This window comes from Oncorhynchus kisutch, linkage group LG11 (assembly GCF_002021735.2).
Source record: "Oncorhynchus kisutch isolate 150728-3 linkage group LG11, Okis_V2, whole genome shotgun sequence".
Lineage (NCBI taxonomy): Eukaryota > Metazoa > Chordata > Actinopteri > Salmoniformes > Salmonidae > Oncorhynchus > Oncorhynchus kisutch.
Window position 1 is genome coordinate 59,267,175 of NC_034184.2, and position 23,421 is coordinate 59,290,595.

A 23,421-nucleotide genomic window follows, 5' to 3' on the forward strand; every position below is an offset into this window, starting at 1 on the left:
TATGGATGAGCGATGGCCGTGCGGCATAGGCAAGATGCAGTAGATGGTATAGAATACAGTATATACATGTGAGATGAGTAATGTAGGATATGTAAACATTATTAAAGTGCCGTTAATTAAAGTGACTTGTAATACCTTTATTAAATCCATTTATTAAAGTGGTCATAGTTTTGAGTCTGTGTGTTGGCAGCAGCCTCTCTATGTTAGTGATGGCTGTTTAACGATCTGATGGTCTTGAGATAAAAGCTGTTTTTCAGTCTCTCGGTCCCAGCTTTGATGCACCTGTACTGACCTTGCCTTCTGGATGGTAGTGGTGTGAACAGGCAGTGGCCCGGGTGGTTGTTGTCCTTGATGATCTTTTTGGCCTTCCTGTTACATCGGGTGCTGTAGGTGTCCTGGAGGGCAGGTAGTTCGCCCCTGGTGAAGCGTTGTGCAGACAGCACCACCCTCTGGAGAGCCTTGCGGTTGAGGGCGGTGCAGATGCCGTACCAGGCTGTTGCTGGTACGGGGGGTGCTCCCTCTGCTGTTTCCTGAATTCCACGATCATCTCCTTTGTTTTGTTGACGTTGAGTGAGGGCCCTCACCTCCTCCCTGTAGGCCGTCTCGTCGTTGTTGGTAATCAAGCCTACCACTGTAGTGTCGTCTACAAACTTGATGATTGAGTTGGAGGCGTGCATGCCCACGCAGTCATGGGTGAACAGGGAGTACAGGAGGGGGCTGAGCACGCACCCTTGTGGGGCCCCAGTGTTGAGGATCAGCGGGGGCGACCCGTCAGGAAATCCAGGACCCAGTTGCACAGGATGAGTTTGGAGGGTACTATGATGTTAAATGCTGAGCTGTAGTCGATGAACAGCATTCTTCTTTCTTCTTCCTCTTGTCCAGATGAGATAGGGCAGTGTGCAGGGTAATGGCGATTGCATCGTCTGTGGACCTATTGGTTGCGGTAAGCAAATTGGAGTGGGTCTAGGGTATCAGGTAGGGTGGAGGTGATATGATCCTTGACTATTCTCTCAAAGCACTACATGATGACAGAAGTGAGTGCTACGGGGCGGTAATCATTTAGTTCAGTTTTCTTTGCCTTCTTGGGTACAGGAACAATGGTGGCCATCTTGAAGCGTGTGGGGACAGAAGACTGGGATAGGGATTGATTGAATATGTCCGTAAACACACCAGCCAGCTGGTCTGCGCATGCTCTGACGGCTAGGGATGCCGTCTAGGCTGGCAGTCCTGCGGGGGTTAACAAGTTTAAATGTTTTACTCACGTTGGCCACAGAGAAGGAGAGCCCACAGGCTTTGGTAGCGGGCCGTGTCAGTGGCACTGTATTGTCCTCAAAGCAAGAAAATAAGTTGTTTAATTTGTCTGGAAGCAAGACTTCGATGTCTAGCCAGCTAGCTTATTTTGAAAATAATTATAATTGTTTGGCTAAATTTATGCAATCCCTTTAGCTTTGCTAGCAAGCTGGCTAGTTACAGAAGTTAGCTGGCTTGTTAGCTACAGTAGTTGGTACTGCCATCAAGTTGTTGTTATAATCAGTGTTATAATCAGATTTAGCCTGTTCCACCATTTACAGAATGCATACTGGCATTGTAATATAGCGCGGGAAAAGGGAATCCGGACACAATGTGGACACGGTATATGTAACTGGAGACACATGACGTGATCAGAACTCCGTGATCAGAATACAAAAGCTGCATGAACTGTCAAGTCTAGACATGGCCAAATGGCACCCTATTCCCTATATAGTGCACTACTTTTCATCAAAGCCTTTTTGCTACACACATAGCCTACTGCCCATCTTGTTCATCTTGTTCAGCCCTGGCGGGTTGGCAGAGCACATTTTACAGGCAGCTGATGGGTATGAGGAAGGCAACGAGTTCCAGCGAAGGACATGGCAGGAATCAGATGGTCTGGACTCATACGACTCCCGAGAATACAATGAACCTTTATGTGCTAAGGGAGTGAGTCTATTGCAACAGGCAAGGGAGTGAAACATGGCCCATATGGATCACGTGTGGGCGAGCACACTAGGGTATATAGAAAGGGTATATACCAAAGGGTATATAGAAAAACATTCACATACAGTATGTACCTTCGGATTGGGTTTTCGAAATGACCACATCTGATATTCCAGCTGAACTTGAGTACAAGGTCATTTTCCATCTGGGTGTTCACACTAGGGCCTTTGAGAGAGTGAGTATAATGTAGGGTTATAAGGCAGGTTTTATTTTTTGGGATTTGAGTGGCGGAAACTGATTGTTTGGGTGGTTTAGGTGATAGGTACCAATGTACATTATATACTATGGGGATTCGGAACCTGTCTGTATATTTCGCCACCTCTTGCTGGGTAATATTTTTTATACGTCTATTTGTTCAGAGGAAGAGTAGAGAGACAGGTTGGTTGAGTGTTTGGAATTTAAGAAGCGAAAACTGACTGGTTCAGGGGTAGCGGCATGCCATGTTTATACTAGGCTGTAGGGATTCCGGGTCAATGGTTTGATGGCTGTCTGGGGGGGTAAGTGGGTGGGAGTTCCACTTCTCTCTATATGTTTATGGAGACCTTATGACATTATGTCTCTTCTGACTCTACTATGTTTGGTCATGTGCCGACCCCTCCACTTTCAATCACATGGCCCACAAACTGTGCATTGATGTCTTCACGTTTGCTGTAAAGATGTTGAAACTGAGGAGGAAATACAAAATGTTAGACAACGAACACGTAATCGGTTCCTGTTCGACACGCAGAGAGTCCCAACATGTCTGGCATATGTTTGCAGTCATGTACAGTACAGCAAACATATGTTTCAAGTCAATAGTACAGTCACACATTTTGACAAATATAAATATGGAGATGTATGTGATGGTTATTTTTGATTTACATAACCCTTATGATAGAGCAGGTCAGCTTTTGTTATGCTATGCATAAGTTACTCACAAAACAACTTTCATGGCAGCTGATGACTTCATAAGCCGCTGAGCAAAGATAAGTTGAGAGCCTTGTGTGATGAATATAAACTAGCTATATTCCAGAAGTAGGTTATGACACATGGCTGGTTGCTTCTAAATGGCACCCTATTCCCTTTAGAGTGCAGTACTTTGGACACAAGCCTGTCTCTGAGGGCTCCCTATGAGGTCAGATCAGGAGAAATGGCTTACTGACAACAAAGACCAGAGAGTGCGGTGTGTGTGTGTGTATGTGTGTGTGTGCGTGTACAGGCACGTGCGTGTGTGAGTGAGTGAGAGTGGGTCAGACACCTGTTTGTCTGGGGCCCACTGTCTAACTGGAACGATATCAGAGGAGGCAACTTACACACATGTTTACTCTCTCCCTCTAACATACAAATGCACACACACCAAACCTTACACAACCTCAGGCAGGCAGTCAGTCAGTCAGTCATTGGGTAGTTGGCCTGGGGCAGAGAAGCGGTGCTTGCTGTTCGTCCTGTGTCCTGGAATGTTGTTTGTTTCCTAAATCCCTACTGGTCACCTTTCTGGCTCTGGGTGGATCTCAAGCCCCTTTTTCACGTGAGCCTTGTCTGGAAGTCGACAGTTTGGAACTATTTGGAAGTCAACAGTAGCCCGTGTTGTTCCTCTATTTCTGCTAACCCGTTTTCCTCACACCCAGTTTGTTACTCCTGGGTTAAAATGGAAGAAGGGAGAGGAGGAACTGAAGAGATAGGAGAGGACGAGGTATTCTATTCTATTCTAGAATGTTCAAGTCTTGTGGAAGGTAAGGAACCTGAAACTGAAAGAGAATCTGCAGGGAAGTGGCTGATTTAAAGTTTCTGATGCATACAGTAGCTTAGTCAGTTAGAAATTGTTTGAGGGTTAAAAATAGGCCCGTAAGTACGTCAGCCATGCGGCAACACTTAACTACAGGAGGTGTTAGGCTGGCGGGATATCTTTCATTAGCTGTCCTGTGGCAGTGCTTGCTGCTACGTTCCTAGCTACATTACACCCATTCACAGTGGTTTAACTGATCTGGAATCAAAGTGTATTGGTCATGTACACAGATTTAAAGGTGTTATAGCAGGTGCAGCGAATTATTTTTTGCAAATGCAATATAAACAAATAAAAAATTCTAAAAAAATCTAAACAAGAAATCAAGAAATAACTATCTATGTAGATATATTAGAGTGAGCATGTGTGAGAATCCAGAATATAATTACAGTACGTATACAAGTATGTGGATACCCCCTTCAAATGATTTCAGCCACACCCGTTGCTGACAGGGTTATAGAATCGAGCACACAGCCATGCAATCTCCATGGACAAACATTGTCTGTAGAATGGCCTTACTGAAGAGCTCATTGACTTTCAACGTGGCACCATCATAGGATGCCACCTTTCCAACAAGTCAGTTCGTCAAATTTCTGTCCTGCTAGAGTTGCCCCTGGAGCAGTGGAAAAGTGTTCTCTGGAATGATGAATCACGCTCCACTATCTGGCAGTCCGACAGAAAAAATCTGGGTTTGGGGGATGACAGGAGATCACTACCTGTCCCAATGCATAGTGCCAACTGTAATGTTTGGCGGAGGAGGAATTGTAGTCTGGGGCTGTTTTTCATGGTGGCGAGGCCAGGCATGGCGAGGCCCATTGGTTCCAGTGAAACATGTATCCACATAGTTTTGGTCATGTCGTGTATATTAGAGTGAGCATGTGTGAGAATCCAGAATATAAATATGTGGTCTGTATACACATTATTTAATTTGGAAAAGAAAATGGTATGTTCAGTAGCAGGTATATTGAGCTATGTTGAGAACACAGTACATACATACACAGTGAGTAAACAACAGTATATAAACAGAATATGAGGTGACCAGCATTCAATGACTCTAAATACATGGGGCACTAGTCTCAAGGTTCAGGGCAGAGTACTGGGCACTGGCTAGTGATGGCTGTTCAACAGTCTGATTGGCCTAGAGATAGAGGCTGTTTTTCAGTCTTGGTCTAGACAGAGTTTACTGTTCGTTGTTGTGTAGGTGGAAATCTCCATGTGAATACGTTTCCTATTCATGTTGTCAGTTCACTATCTTTATCTGTTTCACACTGGGTGACAGTGGTTTACAGACCATCTGTTTCACACTGGGTGACAGTGGTTTACAGACCATCTGTTTCACACTGGGTGACAGTGGTTTACAGACCATCTGTTTCACACTGGGTGACAGTGGTTTACAGACCATCTGTTTCACACTGGGTGACAGTGGTTTACAGACCATCTGTTTCACACTGGGTGACAGTGGTTTACAGACCATCTGTTTCACACTGGGTGACAGTGGTTTACAGACCATCTGTTTCACACTGGGTGACAGTGGTTTACAGACCATCTGTTTCACACTGGGTGACAGTGGTTTACAGACCATCTGTTTCACACTGGGTGACAGTGGTTTACAGACCAAAACACCATGTGACTGGAAACACTTCTGTGTGGGTGCAAAGCGGAGTGAATGTCACGTTGGTGTCACACCCATGTACTTTTATTTGGAGAGTTAGGACACATAAGACAGCAGGAATGGTACACGGTTGTTGGACGCTTTTCACATGACTGCCACAGCTTGGAGATGGTAGACATTGTTGAGAGAGCTGGTAGGAGTAAAGCTTTCTCGTGCACTCCCAACATTTCAAAACATGCGGTCTTTGCAACGGCCTACGCGATGTGGCCCCATTGTAAAAGCCTGAAGTATCTCCCGTCTCAAGTCTCTATGAACAGATGTACAGAAAAGAATGGTTTTGCTTGTATTCACATTAAACCGATCAAGCACCACTTTACAATGCTGTCTAAGAATTTCCTCATTGAAAAAACGAAGGTCAACTTTTCCACTTAAAAAGGGTCAACCTGGGATTCAACAACGCCTTGCCACGTTATTTTGTTTATGTACCAATCCCAGATTTCTCCTTTAAACCGGGAAGCAGTGAAAACCATCTGTTGAAATGCCCACTTTATAATCTCCTCCGCTGTGCTTGACCTATAGAGAGAGACAAATCCTGAAGTAACATCCCTAGCCATAGACATACCCTTATTTTTCAGCATTAGCCTTTGAAAGGCACACGTCATGGCTGTACCCGCCGTCGAGAGAAAACAAGGCAACAGATCAGACCTGCTTCACTACTCTCTCCCTGTGTTTTCACACTCCACCGCTCCCCTCTTCCTCTCCTCCTCCTCCTCACCTGTGCTTCATGCCCCAGCCCTACGCAGAACCAACAGCCTGGAAGAGTTGCGGCTCGGGGTTAAAAGAGTATGTGTCAGCACGCGGGTCCATGGGATAGCTTTCAGTCTCACCGCAAGCCCCTGACTGTCGGAAGCACACTGGATGCGTCCCAAATGGCATCCTATATAGTGCACTATAAAAAGTAGTGAAGTAGTATTCAAAAGTAGTGCACTAGAAAGAGTATATATATATATATATATATATATATATATCTGTAGTGTTTAGGCTCAGTCCCAGGGGATTGATTTATGACAAGATGAAAGACTGATGAACGGAAGGAAATGCTTCTCATTCTCCCTTTAGTATTTTAAGATTGAAGATCATGTAGATATACTGTAATGGGTAGTTAAAAGTATAAATGAATTTGTTATAATGGAGTTGAATGGAGTTACAATATTTGTTTTTCATTAGACATACAGTTTCTGTTTTTGCTGTAATTTCATGTTGTATCAAAGTTGACAGTCGAGAGAATGATGTTATTCCAAGTCAAGATGGCTGCCGTCAATAAGTTATTAAAACATCCTAAAGGATGTTAATGGAAGGAATGCCATTTCCTCCTGAAAACACTGACTTTGACGTTACGAATGGCTTTAGTCAGCGACTTCTGTTCACTGTGAGGATGCCATTTCCCAACTGTCTGTATATATAAACAGATTCTCTGGATAACATTCTCTCTCTCCCAGACAGATTTTGAACGTTTGCCCAGGCTTTTGAAAGTGAGGAGAGTTTAAAGTGAACAGCTGCTTCAGTTTAATGTTTTCATCACTGATGTTATTTTTGTCATATTCAATCTGAAGTTCAGATCACTGAGATAAACAATGTGTGATGAGGTGGGCGCTGCATCCTAAATGCCATCCTATTTCCTTTATAGTGCACTACTTTTGACCAGGGTAGTGCACTATCTAGGGAATAGGGTGCTATTTTGGGACTAGTCTGCAGTACTGAATTGTTATAAGGATGTTCCTATCCTGGAAAATATCAATATCCCACTTTATAATTTGATGATGCTTCATGCAAAGGTTTTTTTCCTTTGTCTAAATTTATAGAACATTCTCTCAGATAAATGATTAGGTAACATCACAATGCCGCTCATGGTGTTCTTGGATGGCTAACAAGCTACTATTTTTTGGGAACTATCATTCAGGAGAGAACTGATGCTCTTTTCAGTTGGAGAATCGGAAATAGAACCGAGTATAGCAAACAAGATCACTGCTCTCCCTTGTTTATGTCAATACATGTCCGTTCTGGTTCATTTTGAAAGTATCGCCCGAGGGTTTACTGTAAGGTAAATAACCTGCACAATAGATAAATGATAAATGACATCGGAGAGTACCCTGTGATGTCATGGGGCAGAGTTTAAGCTTGAATAGAGCACATCATCCAGTCCCTGGTTTAGATACAGTAGGTGTGTAGGTTTTACCAAAGGCAGTAGGTTTATCGATTTAGCGCCAGTATCTCTGGCAAACCTGGGTTCAAATACTACTTCAAATATTTTAAACACTTTTAGCGTTTACTTTAGCCTACCTGGAGTGCCAAATGGGTGGGGTTTGCCATTTTGAAACTATTCTATTGGTTCCATTGCCCCAGGCAAGCTCAATCAAGCCCAGATAAAGCATTTTACATGATTTCAAATAGTATTTGAACCCAGGTCTGATCTGTAGATGCGTTATTTTATGTCTAGACTGACATTTCATAATAGCCATAATGTCTCAATGGCTACAGTGGGATCATGCAGTAGTCCCCTGATAATGTTTTTTACAGGTTGTGTGTATCTGCACCCATTCCCTTTTCCCTGGTCTCTTTCCCTTTTGGTTTGGGAAAATGTCATTATGATTATGTAGTAATTAAGTTAGAGCACGGAGACTGGATCTTTCCCAGTCTGGCTGGTCCACTGGTGTTTGTGGTTAGGTCTCTGACTCAGACTATAGTTTTATAGTCATGTGTGCCTTCAAAGTTTAACTATGCACCTAAGGACACACACACACACTGTGTTTTCCTGTGTAGTAAATTCTTGGGCGGGCCATACATGTAAAAACGCCCACTACCCCGCCCACCGCCACACCCTCCACCTAAAGCCTCTTTTTGTGCAAGGAGAAACCCTGCACACACACCAATGGAATAGTGATCCTGTACCTGTATATTCACCCACACCCTTTCCCTCTCTCTCCAGAGCAAACCAAAAGCAACCTAAAGGTGACCTCCCCTGAGGACTCTGAGCAGCTGAGCAGCAGGCAGGGTCCCCCGAATGGGACCCCCACCCGGGCCCAGGACCCCAAAGGCAACGGCAGCCGCACCGTCCCCCGCAGGCACACGTTAGGGGGGGCGCGCAGCTCACAAGAGATCCTGGCCATGCAGCCCTCAGACATGGACAAAAAGAGGGAAGCCTTCCTGGAGCACCTGAAGCAGAAGTACCCTCACCACGCCTCGGCCATCATGGGCCACCAGGAGAGGCTCAGGGAACAGGTTAGTGACGAACAGGTTAGTGACAGTGGACAACTTCATTACATATTTTGACTTACATGGTCTACTGGTTTGGGCTGGTCTAGTGGTTTGAATCCGACCTACTGCTATTCTAGGACACCTTCCCCTCCCACCTTAACTTGTCAGTCTTTCACTGTCCTTTCACCTTGGATGTATTGTGTCATTTTTCTTATCCTTGAGACTGTGGACAACATGGCCTCTCCGAGCATCACGTCACAATATCATCATACTGTACAGTACCAGTCAAATCTTTGGACACACCTACTCATTCAAGGGTTTTTCTTTTACTATTTCCTGCATTGTTGAATAAAAAAGAACTATGAAAACTATGAAATAACGCATATTGAATCATGTAGTAACCAAAAAAGGGTTAAACAAATACATTAGATTCTTCAAAGTAGCCACCCTTTGCCTTGTTGACAGCTTTGAACACTCTTGGCATTCTCTCAACTAGCTTCACCTGGAATGCTTTTCCAACAGTCTTGAAGGAGTTCCCACATTTACTGAGCACTTGCTGGCTGCTTTTCCTTCACTCTGCGGTCCAACTCATCGCAACCCATCTCAATTGGGTTGAGGTTGGGTGATTGTGGAGGCCAGGTCATCTGATGCAGCACTCCATCACTCTCCTTCTTGGTCAAATAGCCCTTACACAGCCTGGAGGTGTACTGGGTCATTATCCTGTTGAAAAACAAATGATAGTCCCACAAAGCACAAACCAGATGGGATGGGGTATCGCTGCAGAATACTGTGGTAGCCATGCTGGTTAAATGTGCCTTGAATTATAAATAAATCATTGCCATTGTCACCAGCAAAGCATCCCCACACCATCACACCTCCTCCATGCTTTACGGTGGAAACCACACATGCAGATATCATCCGTTCACCAACTGCGTCTCACAATGACACACGGTGGTTGGAACCAAAAATCTCTCATTTGGACCCACCGGTCTAATGTTCATTGCTCGTGTTTCTTGGCCCAAGCAAGTCTTTTCTTCTTATTGGTGTCCTATAGTAGTGGTTTCTTTGCAGCAATTCAACCATTAAGGCCTGATTCACACAGTCTCCTCTGAACAGTTGATGTTGAGGTGTGTCTGTTACTTAAACTTATCCTCTGCAGCAGAGGTAATTCTGCATCTTCCTTTCCTGTGGTGGTCCTCATGAGAGCCAGTTTCATCAAATCAAATTGAAATCAAATCAAATTTTATTTGTCACATGCGCCGAATCATAGCGCTTGGTAGTTTTTGCGACTTTACTTGAAGAAACAAAGTTCTTCAAATGTTCCGGATTGACTGACCTTGATTTCTTAAAATAATGATGGACTGTCATTTCTTTTTGCTCATTTGAGCTGTTCTTGCCATAATATGGACTTGGTATTTTACCAAATAAGGCTATATACTGTATACCACCCCTAGCTTGTCACAGCACAACTGAGTGTATCAAACGCATTAAGAAGGAAAGAAATTCCACAAATGTACTTTTAAGAAGGCACACCTGTTAATTGAAATGCATTCCAGGTGGCTACCCCATGAAGCTGGTTGAGAGAATGACAAGAGTATGCAAAGCTGTCATCAAGGCAAAGGGTGGCTACTTTGAAGAATTTCAAATATAAAATCTGTTTTGATTTGTTTTTAATACTTTTTTGTTTACTCCATTCTACAATGTAGAAAATAGTAAAACATAAATAAAGATAAACCCTTGAATGAGTAGGTGTGCTCAAACTTTTGACTGGTACTGTATGTCTTCAGTCATCACCACACCATTCTATTAAGTGTCTAACTTCTTTGGTCTATGGGAGCTTGAATCACTCTGCAACAATGTGAGATATTTCTCTGTGGGCTTTATTCACTCAACATACTGCTCTACTTTTGTCAAGGAATTTTGTAAAAATGTGGCAAAAGGTTTCCAAGAGTGGTACTGGCTTTTATAATCTGCCTCATGAACCAGGTTTCCAGCCAACCTTTTAATGCGAGTGAAGTACACGTTGAATAAATTTTAAAAATGTCAAGACAGGCCTGATGGAAACAGCAAATTTGTCGGTAAGCTTTCCAAATGTCGACACAAACAAAGTATGGTAGGTGGGATCGTTTTGTGTCTGTAAAATGTATTATGCGAGAAATGGCGGCGGAAATGCATTTATGCTGAAATAGTGATATAATAACCATCATATCGAAGTAAACTTGGAGTCGCACAATGATTCTCCCACAAAACATACAGTTTAATAGGCTACAGATCAAGAAAGTTCTGAATGATGAAGTTCACAGGGTGGTGAAAGTGCACAGTGATGGCCTTGATGCTCCTTTCCAACAAATGTTGAGGGTCTTATTCTGGTGACATGATAGTCGATGCTTGGCCGCCATCTGACAAATACAAATAATCTTGCTCTTATCCATAATAATAATCTTGTCATGTAGGTAGCCTACACACACTGTATCTGCGAGCTGTTGGCTAGAGGCAAGTGCCAAGACCAGAGTAAGCACATTTGCCTTTTAACGCCACAGTTTTTGTAACAAAACTATTGGTATAGTTGAGAATGCGATGGAAACACATTGAACTTTAGATTGTTATTCGTTACATGAAAACTTAAGTGAAAAAGTAACTTTTATGTGTACTATGTCATCACACACTGCTTTTTATCCGCAACAAGTCCGTTTGGTGGAGCATACCACTGGTGAGCAAATTTGCATATTTTCTTTATGCAGATTTGAGAATATTTGCATGGAAATCTTGCACCAATTGGATGGAAACCTAGCTCGTGGCTTACACCTTTAACTCTAATCTGATACAATATTTCACCTCAAGGGAATCATTTATAATCAAGCTGATGGCTGCACCACCAATGACATTGCTGAAGAACCAGCTTTTGTTATAGTAGGGCAAGGGTAGCCTATAAGGGTTTGTTCTTTAATCAGACTAAATGGAAAACAAGCAATTGTTATAGGAAAATAAGTTAAATGCGTGTACACTGGATCATATCATCTCTTGTTCCATGATGGGCATATAGCCTACACAAAGTTTTTTTTACTCACATCCAAAATAATAACAGGAGCTGGCTGATAATGTACAATAGCCTACATACATTGATAAAAAGGGAATGTCCGCTCACTGTGTTGCTGCTCCCAAATTTGATCTTTTAATAATGCTTTGGTGATTAAGTATATTTTATTTTATTTGCAGGATAATAAAAAAAAAACAGCCTTCCTTGAGAGGAGGGAAGGGTATGCTTGATTTCCTTGAGAGGAGGGAAGGGTATGCTTGATTTCCTTGAGAGGAGGGAAGGGTATGCTTGATTTCCTTGAGAGGAGGGAAGGGTATGCTTGATTTCCTTGAGAGGAGGGAAGGGTATGCTTGATTTCCTTGAGAGGAGGGAAGGGTATGCTTGATTTTTAATCAAAATAAATTACATGTGGAAAAAATGTATGTTTTTTTAATGTTTCTAAATACGAGGTTCACAGGCATAAAAATCACATAAATAGAGCCCCTGGAGTGTTAAGTAATTTGGTATTTTTCTTATTTGGTTCAGGTGACAGTCCAATTGCAAAACTATTTCTCCCTGTTTTGCCATAGGTTAAAATCCATTCCATAAATCTAGTTGTCACATTTGTTTCTCCTTAGACTGCTCCAAGATTATATTTGTATTTTGTCTGGTGCAGAAAAGGTAAACATTAGGCTCCTTTTCAATGAGGTGAATTAGATCTGGACACATACAGGGCCGGTTTCCCAGACACAGATTAAAGCTAGTCTTGGACTAAGAGCCATTGTCAATTTAAAATCTCAATTTAAATAGCTTTTTAGTACAGGACTAAGATGTTCACATTCATTATTTCACAATCTAGCTCTCGCTAGCTGCTTATCACATTGGCCATTCCTTAATAATAATGACCAATAAATAATCAAATCAAATCAAATCAAATGTTATCTGTCACATACACATGGTTAGCAGATGTTAGTGCGAGTGTAGCGAAATGCTTGTGCTTCTAGTTCCGACAATGCAGTAATAACCAACAAGTAATCTAGCTAACAATTCCAAAACTACTACCTTATAGACACAAGTGTAAGGGGATAAAGAATATGTACATAAAGATATATGAATGAGTGATGGTACAGAGTGGCATAGGCAAGATACAGTAGATGGTATTGAGTGCAGTATATACATATGAGATGAGTATGTAAACAAAGTGGCATAGTTAAAGTGGCTAGTGAAACATGTATTACATAAAGATGCAGTAGATGATATAGAGTACAGTATATACGTATACATATGAGATGAATAATGTAAGGTATGTAAACATTATATTAGGTAGCATTGTTTAAAGTGGCTAGTGATATATTTTACATAATTTCCCATCAATTCCTATTATTAAAGTGGCTGGAGTTGAGTCAATGTGTTGACCATTGATTCATCATAAGAATCCTTTCTTTACACACACAGTAAGAGCAGTGTGATTTAAGTATAGAGTAAAGATTGTTAAAGTGAGGCTGCATCCCAAATGACACCCTATTCCCTATATATTTCACTACTTTTGACCAGAGCCGGCCCTGGTCAAAAGTAGTGCACTATAAAAGGAATAGGGTACCATTTGGGACATAAGCCTGAGAGTCCTTAGACAATGAAAAATGTTGGTTGCTGTGTCACCCTTAGGGCAACCAGGGCAAGGAGGAGAAGGTATGGGGGAAGGAGCAGTAGAATCTCAGTAGACCTTTGGTTCACCTGGCCTCTCTGTTTGTGTTTGCGTTGGTTCAGAGGAGACAAAAGGGAGTGGTCACCTGGCTTCATAGCCAAAACAATAGAGCTGGGCACAAAGCCATCAGGGTATAGTGGCTATGTGTGTGGGGGATGGGGACAGAAAGAGACAAAACTAATAGCTTAATACCTATTTCTGCAACATAGTTGCCTATAGGCTACGTATGTATATCTTGCCTGTATTTTAACTTAAAATATGAAAGCAAAAATGTGTTGTCTGAGATATTGGTAGTCATACAGGTAAGTTCCGTTTTGAAATGGGTGGAGTTTAAGTTGCTATGGAGACTCATGATGTCACTGCTTGAGGGGCTCCGTTTTCATTTAGGTGTCTTTTGGAGTGGAAGGGTGAATGCCAGAACGCAAGAACTCACGCAAGAAAAAATTGTATTGTCCGAAGGCATGGCTCTTTCCCACTTATCTGAATTCTGCATGGAAATACAAATAATCACATTCTGACAAAGGCACGAGTAAACTTTCTCCGCAGTTTGATATAAGGTAGGCTATTGTACAGTAGGTTATTCATTCTCTTTCATATGTTTTGTATGCATTTTCGAATTCTTAGATCAGTTCGAACATGCATGTTATTCTTATTGAAACTTCCATTGTATGCGAATACGATAGAATAGATGTATGAGCTCATTTTGCAATAGTTATTTGATTTGAACCGCTGTGCATACGCGAATCAGGACAAGCAACAGTGGGCTATCAGGTGCTCCAACGGGGGCGGCATCGGGATGCTGAAAAAGTTGGCGCTTCAGTTTAGTAACAAAGCAATAACATGCTACGGTAGTCATGTTGTCCTGCACTGGTTTTTCCCAACACCTTCATAATAACATCAAGAGAAGTTAGAGCGTCATAATTCGGGCTGATATTGAACTGGTATCAGTAAAGGCGCGCGATTTATACCGAGGTAAAATAAGTTTTATATTGGATATTCGGTTTTCTCCGTTACTAGCTTTTGAACCAATTACGTATATAAACCCCGGATGGCTGATGCTATGTATTGGCCATTGAGAGGCTTTGAAGCCACCTGTTGGCCATATTGGCTCTCCCTAGTTCGAGCAATCCTACATTAGAATGAATGGAATTTGTTGATGTGGTGAGGACAGCAACATTATTACTCTCAAAAAAATACTTGAAAGAAAATGTTATATGTTTTTTATGTTATTTTCTTTATGTTTAGCTCACGTTACATAATTTTAAAGTATGCATTAATAAGGTGTCTGTAATAGAATAAATGTATCAAAACCTAAACGAAATTATTTTCTATAACTTCCAAAATATTTTTTACAACTGAGGAGGAGTGCCAAGAGTGATGCACGGTGGTTTCAATACAGCGCCCCCTGTCAGTCATCCATTGAACCAAGAATGCCATGACGACGAACATGTTACATTCTAAATCAGAAGAGGATGGCGAATAATGCACCATATGTATTTTTAATTCGTTTTATTCAGATTTCAATCGAAATGAGCTCTTAAACAAAGCATGCCAAGACTATAAAACAATGATATATTCTGAATCAGGTAAGAATGGAGAACAATCCACACTATAGCCATAGTTACATAAGAGAACACCGAACCCTGACCCCTGTAATAAAAACAAATACACAAAAAACAACTTTTTTTAGGAACTCTGTCGGGGTCTCAATTTACTGTTGAGAGTGAGAATTGTAGAATTTGCAAGGCACAATTTTGAAAATTGGTTGTGCATCAGCGGTTTTCTTATTATTATATGTCACTCACTGACAGTCACTCAATTAGCCCATGTCAGTTAATTAGTCTAGTTAGTCTAGCCAGCTATCTAAACATGTAGTAATCATGGCCGATTTACCGACCTGGCATGAACGGCACATGCTCAGGGGCCCTGACCTCCAGAGGGGGCATAAGTAATGGCAAAATGTGTGGAACTGCAGAAAATTTGCTGTACAACTGCACCCTCCAACAACAACAAAAAATTCTGTAAAGTATTTGTTTACATTTTGTTTATAAAATACTTTTCTGCTAACAGATCCCTCTGTATAAATTGTAGTTTTTAATCCTGGTGCTGAGTTCATGTGAGTTAATGTGTAGTGGCTAATTGTAAAACTAATAGGCTATGTGTTTGTAGGATTTAGGTCAGGGCTTTGTGATGGCCACTCCAATACCTTGACTTTGTTGTCCTTAAGCCATTTTGCCACAACTTTGGAAGTATTGGACTGAGGTGAATGAAAACTACAGCAGCCAAGGTGATAATGGCTGGGGTCATTTTTGCTTGTTTTTGCTGTTCTCCAAATAGCATTAATCCCAGAGTTTAATCCCCGGATTTGGATTTCAATCTTCAATAGTTCTTTAACCAAGCTTGCCATCACTATGCGAATGATATCTTCTGCATCAAGGGTGGATAGAGAACAGTCCACATCTATTATTACACATTTTTTAAATATAATTTTCATAGTCACGGCACACTTGTTTAAGACCTATTGAAGATTGAACCCCCCCCCCCCCCCCCACACACACACAAAAAAAAGGGAAAACATTCCTATATAGGAGATGTTTGGATTGTTCTCCATCCTTCCCAGATTCAGAGTATAACATTTTCATAGTCATGGCGCACTTTGTTTAAAACCTATTGCTGAAAGAAGACTGAATATCCAATAACAAACTAACTTTACCTTGGTGCAAATGATAGGATATTTCAAATCTCTCTAGATATATTCTTCTTTTTAAACTTTTAAACTATTCTGAATTACAAGGTTGAACAATGTGCAATTTCAGTGGCTGTTTTGATGAAAATATTTCCTGACCCGTCGAATATCTTTATCGTGTTTGCAACAGAACCTTGCTCACCTCCATGTGTAGCCTACATTTGTGGACTCTTGTTGAATTTGGATGTCACTCCATTGCAATATTTATTCTGCAAAAAAATCTTGAGGTTGTACAACTGTCAAATTGATTCTGTAGGCTACAGCTTTGACATGTCAACAAATGTGTGTGGTGCGTTGGTTTCTACTTACTAGTATATCAGTTTACACTGAATCATTGGTGTTGTCTTCATGAAATCAATTTTTGTTGTAATGTTGTTGAACTGCGAAGCACTCACACATGATCCAAAATGTAAACAGGATGGCGCAATAAGAAAGACACTCGCTTTTGTCTCCCAGAGTTGTAGTGCAGTAATTGTTACGTTTGCAAGGAACTGTTGTGGGTCATTCCGGGGTCGTGGTTCATTTGTTCTTTTACTGTATGGAGCTTTTGGAGCACAACGTCTCGTTTAGCGTCGCTTGTCTCGTAGAGTTTTCTCATGGCTGGAGTTCAAAGTCAACATATGCTAATGAGTAAATGGGAAGATCTGATTTGAGGAGTGGTGTGGGTGGCTTGTTGTTATGGAAGATGAGGCAAGATGGGGTTTTTTTGCCAGCAAAAAAATAGCCCTACTGTTAAATGTTTGAAACAGGTGCTTACTAAAGAAGAAACTGAAGGATTGGCTTATTAGTCATGCACACAACTTTGTTATTTAGATTATATATTTTTTTTACACTATCTTTATTTTTTGTCTAAATGTAGTTATTGACATAGCCTTGTTGGGTTCATTGATCTTTACCTATATACACCAATTCATGTTGTTAAATTCAATGGAATACAAGGTAAAAAAAAATAGCTGACACCATTCAAACCAATGAGGGTTCGATACTTTAAAGCCAATTATCTCAGAATCACCATTTTGCAGATAGAACCTTATAGTCCCAAGCTCTCAAGACAAAATTGAGCTAACCATGGCCTAATATCACCTAAAATATAAACATACGTCAAGGAACTTTCCAATGAGGTTTGATTTTGTCAACAAAGTGGACTGAAACCTCTCACTCTTCAACTATCACGTCAATAACTCTAGCCTAACGTTATTGTTGTTGTTATAAGCAGTGTAGACTAGAAGAAGCCCGAGGCAACAAGGCCATTCTCTCCCACGCTACTGTTTTCACACCGTCTTCCAGTCTCTGGCCCTATCAAAACAGGAAGAACAACAACAGTGGCATCAGTGCTAGATAGCAGCCACTCTGTAATCTCACTTTTGTAATCTCACTTTGAGTTGAGGTTTCACAGGGCTTTATTCAAGGTTAAACAGAGGTCGGGAAGATGATATCTCTCTGTGCACAGTGGAAGTTGATGACTCCATACCGAATGACTCACGCTCTTTTACAATTCCCACCCCCCAAGTCTCTCTTTCTCTCGCTCCCTGATCCCTCAACCCGTAACAAAACCAGAGACGTTTCATTTCCTCCTCTACTCATCATGCCTGTAAAGACCTGGATCACCCAAGGGAGATGAGATAGCTGCCCATGGCCCCGTCCTCTCTGCTGGGTATTGGATGAGCACGCACTGGAGCGCTTGATTGATCAAACCTCCCCTCCTCTCCCCTCCCACACACTCGCATGCACACACACACACACTTGGACACACACCTTCCATGAGGGAGCTGAGCTGTGCCATGGCTTGCCTGGTCCTCAGTGTGAGGGATTACAGCCTCCATGTTAGGACAGCTATCTGCAGCTATGTGTACAGCCAGGCCAGGCCACTTCACTCTACCTGATACACTGGATGGTTCAGTCAGTTGCAGGGTGAACACAGTTGCAGAGTGGACACAATATAACTTGCACACAGTTGCAGGGTGGACACAATATAACTTGCACACAGTTGCAGGGTGGACACAATTGCAGGGTGGACAGTGAAGAGAAGACTGGAAAGTAAGAAGAGCGAGTCTGAAGGGCATGGGTTGGATTCAAACCCCAATGTCAACTCTGGTATGCACTGAGTACCAAACATTAGGAACACCTTACTAATATTGAGTTGCTCCCCCTTCTGCCTTCAGAACAGCCTCGATTAGTCGGGGAATGGAGGATGGAAGATGTCGAAAGCATTCCACAGGGATGCTGGCTCACACTGACGCCACTGCTTCCGACAGTTGTGTCGCTGGGTGTCCTTTGGGTGGTGGACCATTCTTGAAACATGTGAAACTGTTGAGCGTGAAACACCCAGCAGAGTTGCAGTTATGACACAAACCGGTGTGCCTGGCACCTACTACTATCCCCCGTTCAAAGGCACTTAAAAACGTGGTCTTGCCCACTCACCCTCTGAATGACACACATAGACAATCCATGTCTCAATTATCTCTTAAAAATCCTTCTTTAACCTGTCTCCTCCCCTTCATCTACACTGATTGAAGTGGATTTAACAAGTGACATCAATAAAGGATTATAGCTTCACCTGGATTCACCTGGTCAGTGTATGTCATGGAAAGAGCAGGTGCTATTTGAGCAATATGGCACGAGGGGGTGTGGTATATGGCCAATATACCACGGCTAAGGGCTGTTCTCATGCACGACACAGCGTGGAGTTCCTGGATACAGCCCTTAGCCATAGTATATTGGCCATATACCACGAACACCCCACATGCTTTATTGCTATTATAAACTGGTTACCAAAGTTATTAGAGCATTAAAAATAAATGTTACTTCATACCCGTGGTATACGGTCTGATATAATGTACCACTGCTGTCAGCCAATCAGCATTCAGGGCTCGAACCACCCAGTTTATAATAATGTTTTGTATACTTAGTGTATGTGTGCTAGGGTATGTGGCACTAACCGCTAGTTCACACAGGACACAGGCTGTACATTTTCATTGAAATTTCCATGGTTTATCAGCTGTCACATTCAGAATCACATAAAACATAAAACTCATTGAGTGAATCATATCAGCAGATCAAGTACAGTTGAAGTCGGAAGTTTACATACACTTAGGATGGAGTCTTTAAAACTCGTTTGACAACCACGCCACAAGTTTCTTGTTAACAAACGATAGTTCTGGCAAGTTGGTTAGGACATCTACTTTGTGCATGACACAAGTAACTTTTCAAACAATTGTTTACAGCCAGATTATTTCACTAATAATTCACTGCATCACAATTTCAGTGGGTCAGAAGTTTACATACACTAAGTTGACTGTGCCTTTAAACAGCTTGGAAAATTCCAGAAAATGATGTCATGGCTTTAGAAGCTTCTGATAGGCTAATTGACATCATTTGAGGCAATTGGATGTGTACCTGTGGATGTATTTCAAGGCCTACCTTCAAACTCAGTGCCTTTTTTCTTGACATCATGGGAAAATCAAAAGAAATCAGCCAAGTATCTATATCCACAGTAAAACGAGTCCTATATCAACAAGGAAGCAAGGAAGAAGCCACTGCACATGGTGACAAAGACCATACTTTTTGGAGAAATGTCCTCTGCTCTGATGAAATAAAAATAGCACTGTTTGGCCATAATGACCATCGTTATGTTTGGAGGAAAAGGGGAAAGCTTGCAAGCCGAAGAACACCATGTTGTGGGGGTGCTTTGCTGCAGCAGGGACTGGTGCACTTCACAAAACAGATGGGCCAAAATTCACCCAATTTATTGAGTGTATGTAAACTCCTGACTCACTGGGAATGTGATGAAAGAAATAAAAGCTGAAATAAATAATTTTCTCTACTTCTGACATTTCACATTCTTAAAATAAAGTGGTGATCCTAACTGACCTAAGACAGGGAATTTTTACTTGGATTAAATGTCAGGAATTTAGAAAAACTGAGTTTAAATGTATTTGGCTAAGGTGTATGTAAACTTCCGACTTCAACTGACCTTCCGACCTCAATCTTCTCCCTTCCTTCTGAGAATTTATTAAATGTTTGCAACATTTGTCCGATCCCTTGCATACCTCTCTCCCCAGGATGGTGGCCCAGCTACACTGTTATTCCTTAACACCAAGGTCAGCTAGATAACAGTGGCACAGGGAGAAGCAACTCTCCCTCTCTGGCTGGAATTTGAGATCATCCACTGAAAGACGGAGAGAGAAATGCTGTCTCTGAACACATGCAGGGAAAAAAGTTCCAGTGTGATTCATTTGATTTATTCATTCTTATTGTCAGAGTTGATAGTACTATACTACTATACTACTATACTATATTTTTCCGATGTTTTATTGCTGTATTATATGTTAAATAACCTGAGGTGGTGTAATGGTTTGGAATCTAGGCCACTTCAAGAAGTCTTACACGATTACAAGTCTACTATGCCGTTCTGCTATGTGCATTGTGATACTGAAATTATTATTAGAAGACGTTAAGTAAACATAGATGAATATGTCGATGGACTGTGTCGTGTCTTTGGCTATGCCGGATTAAGTGATATGACATGCTATTCTATCAAATCCTTTCTCTGTAATTAATATTACCTGATTGAGCTAATCATGTAAATGTAATTAACTAGAAAGTCGGGGGAACCACAAAATAATATTTATAGAGCTTTTATCTTCCGAATAAACTCTTAAAGACCTAGTAATATTTTACATCAATAGTAGTCAATATTAATTGTCACCTTATTTCAGTCTCATGAACCCTGGATAACAAGTTGAATCAGCAATACAAAATTGGGTTTAATTATTTATTTACTAAATACCTAACTAATCACACAGAATTCCATATACACAGAATTAATCATACCTTGATTACAAATTATATCATGATGGAAAACATCCCTAGCAGAGGGAACAGATATGACAGCTGGTTACACAAAGAAAAGGGGCTGGGTTTGAGTGAAAGAGCGGGAAGACTGAGGAACAAAGGGAGAAGCGATGTCTCTATCATAAATACAGTATCTTATGCATTCTAAATTACATCTCCTTTGGAAAAGGAAAATGCAATAAATATTTACTCTGAGCTGCGCTTCCGTAGGTTGGTGGTAGATGGAAGGCTGTGTTGCCCAACAGAGTCCTTTGAATAATGTCTCCGCTGGTAAATTGGATACGTTGTAGTAACGTCGTTGTGTGGTGGACGGGATATTCTGTCTGTTCTTTCCTAGCTCACGTTTGCAGCTGCTGTTGCTAACTCAACGGCTAGGTGGTATCACTTCTGTAGTGAATAAGAGTTCAAAGTTCATACCATTCGCAACCAAAGCTCACGCTGAGGTTGGCTTCGTTCTGTAGTTATTATCTGAACCATTCTGACATCGGACTGTCAGGAGAAAAGTTTTATAACCCATGTCTCTTCACAGGGGCGGGCCACTGATTGAGCAGAACACTAACCTTATGAAAACCCAAATCTCTCATTTGGAAGCTAAAATTACATTTAATCTCTTCACCAATAATTTTATATTCAAATATTTAAATTGAACAACAATTCCATGTGAATCCGATAACTACAATGTGCAGACTTTCCACTGTAGTGTTTATGTCATCCTATCATTGATGAGAATGTCTCAGATGACAACCGAACTGACATCATATTCATTATGTACCACTGCATATGTTCAATTGGTCGGATTACCAGAATATAGTTCATTTCCCCCCACCTTCTGATGTTCCCAGAACCTCTATGTTAACCAAGGGATTTTCAAATGTCACATCAGTAGGGTAGAGAGAGGAAAAAGGGGGGAAGAGGTATTTATGACTGTCATAAACCTATCCCCAGGCCAACGTCATGACAACTGTTTAAAATCAACCATATTGGGGCCTCCCGGGTGGCGCAGTGCTAGCTGTGACTCTGGGTTTGAGCCCAGGCTCTGTCGCAGCAGGCCGCGACCGGGAGGACAATGGGGCGACACACAATTGACCGAGCGTCGTCCGGGTTATGGAGGGCTTGGCCGGTAGGGATATCCTTGTCTCATCGCGCACTAGCGACTCCTGTGGCGGGCTGGGCGCAGTGCACGCTGACCAGGTCCCTAGGTGTACGGCGTTTCCTCTGACACATTGGTGCGGCTGGCTTCCGGGTTGGATGCACGCTGTGTTAAGAAGCAGTGCGGCTTGGTTGTGTTTTGGAGGACGCATGGCTCTCGACCTTCGTCTCTCCCGAGGCTGTACGGGAGTTGTAGCAATGAGACAAGATAGTAACTACTGGATACCATGAAATTGGGGAGAAAAAGGGTGGTAAATTAAAAAAAAATATTTTAAATATATATATTTTTTTAAAGCAACCATATTGGATGTATATTTTGACTTTCTCCCTAGGTTTCAAAGCTTGTGTTTCAAACGAGACAAGGTAATACATTCCACCGTCCAACCGAAGTACTGAGGTATTTTTGTAAAGTGCCACTTTGTCATGGCTCTTATTCCTGTGTGTCTGGATTCACACAATCACATCAGTGTAGCAGGCATCCGTCCAGACATCTGTTTTTAATCAGCCCCTCTCAGCAGTTTTGACGGCTGTCAGAACAGGAGGCGGGAGCTGAGGCCATTTTAATGGTCTCTGCTCAGTTCCGCCCGTACCACTCCTCCACAAGTGCCACTTTCAGATACGAAAGGCTCTTCTGACTGAAACAAATGATGTCCGAGGGGCTTGGGGGGTTAACGACAGGTATGAGTTGACCTGTCAGCCTAGAGGGGTTAAAGTGGGGGGCTGGGGTTGGAGGTTGATGGTGTGCGACCCCACAAATGAGGGGACAAGTGACCCATAGATTGGCGCCGGGGCTTAATCCTGAGGGACACGACGAGGGCTGGGGGTTAAGCCTCTTTGACAAAACCAAACCAGACCTGATCAGACCTGATAACACCCCCAGACAGACAACAACAGACATGCAAACAAAATGCACCCTGCCTCCCAAACGTAAAAAATCTTTTCACAAGACCTTCCTTACCTTGTACTGTAAAATAAATTGCACACCCTCCCTCCTCATACGACTAACTCAAAATAATGTTTGCGACCACAAATAACAACAACTGTAGCGACCCTCTGTTTATAAACGTGGATATCGACTTTGTCACTTCAGCATGCTTTTGTGGCTCGGTCGATGCCACGCAGGGCTACAGGCTGTGGTGTTCGCCGACCACCACAGATGAGCTAACTTTCCCTGACTTTTTTATTACACTACGATCAGTCGGCTGCAGACAATGCTCAGGTTTTAAATTTTTTTAATGTTGATGCTATATTTAGAATTCAATAAAATATCCAGTATGCAATACATTTTTTTTTCTCACTAGGCAAG

General features: G+C 41.9%; 1 protein-coding gene across 6 annotated transcripts in view; it reads left to right on the forward strand.

Moving 5' to 3' along the window:
* Nucleotides 1-23,421, forward strand: part of LOC109899508 (sickle tail protein homolog) — a 174,774-nt gene that overhangs the window by 89,886 nt on the left and 61,467 nt on the right. For 3 of the 6 annotated variants that reach the window (XM_031835968.1, XM_031835971.1, XM_031835972.1), the window contains exon 2: nt 8,377-8,684. In XM_031835968.1, the coding sequence (XP_031691828.1) occupies nt 8,377-8,684 (308 nt within the window). Of the gene's footprint in view, nt 1-3,395; nt 3,729-8,376; nt 8,685-13,744; nt 13,924-23,421 lie in introns of those variants that run through there. The other 3 variants (XM_031835970.1, XM_031835969.1, XM_020494811.2) reach the window with 3 other exon arrangements.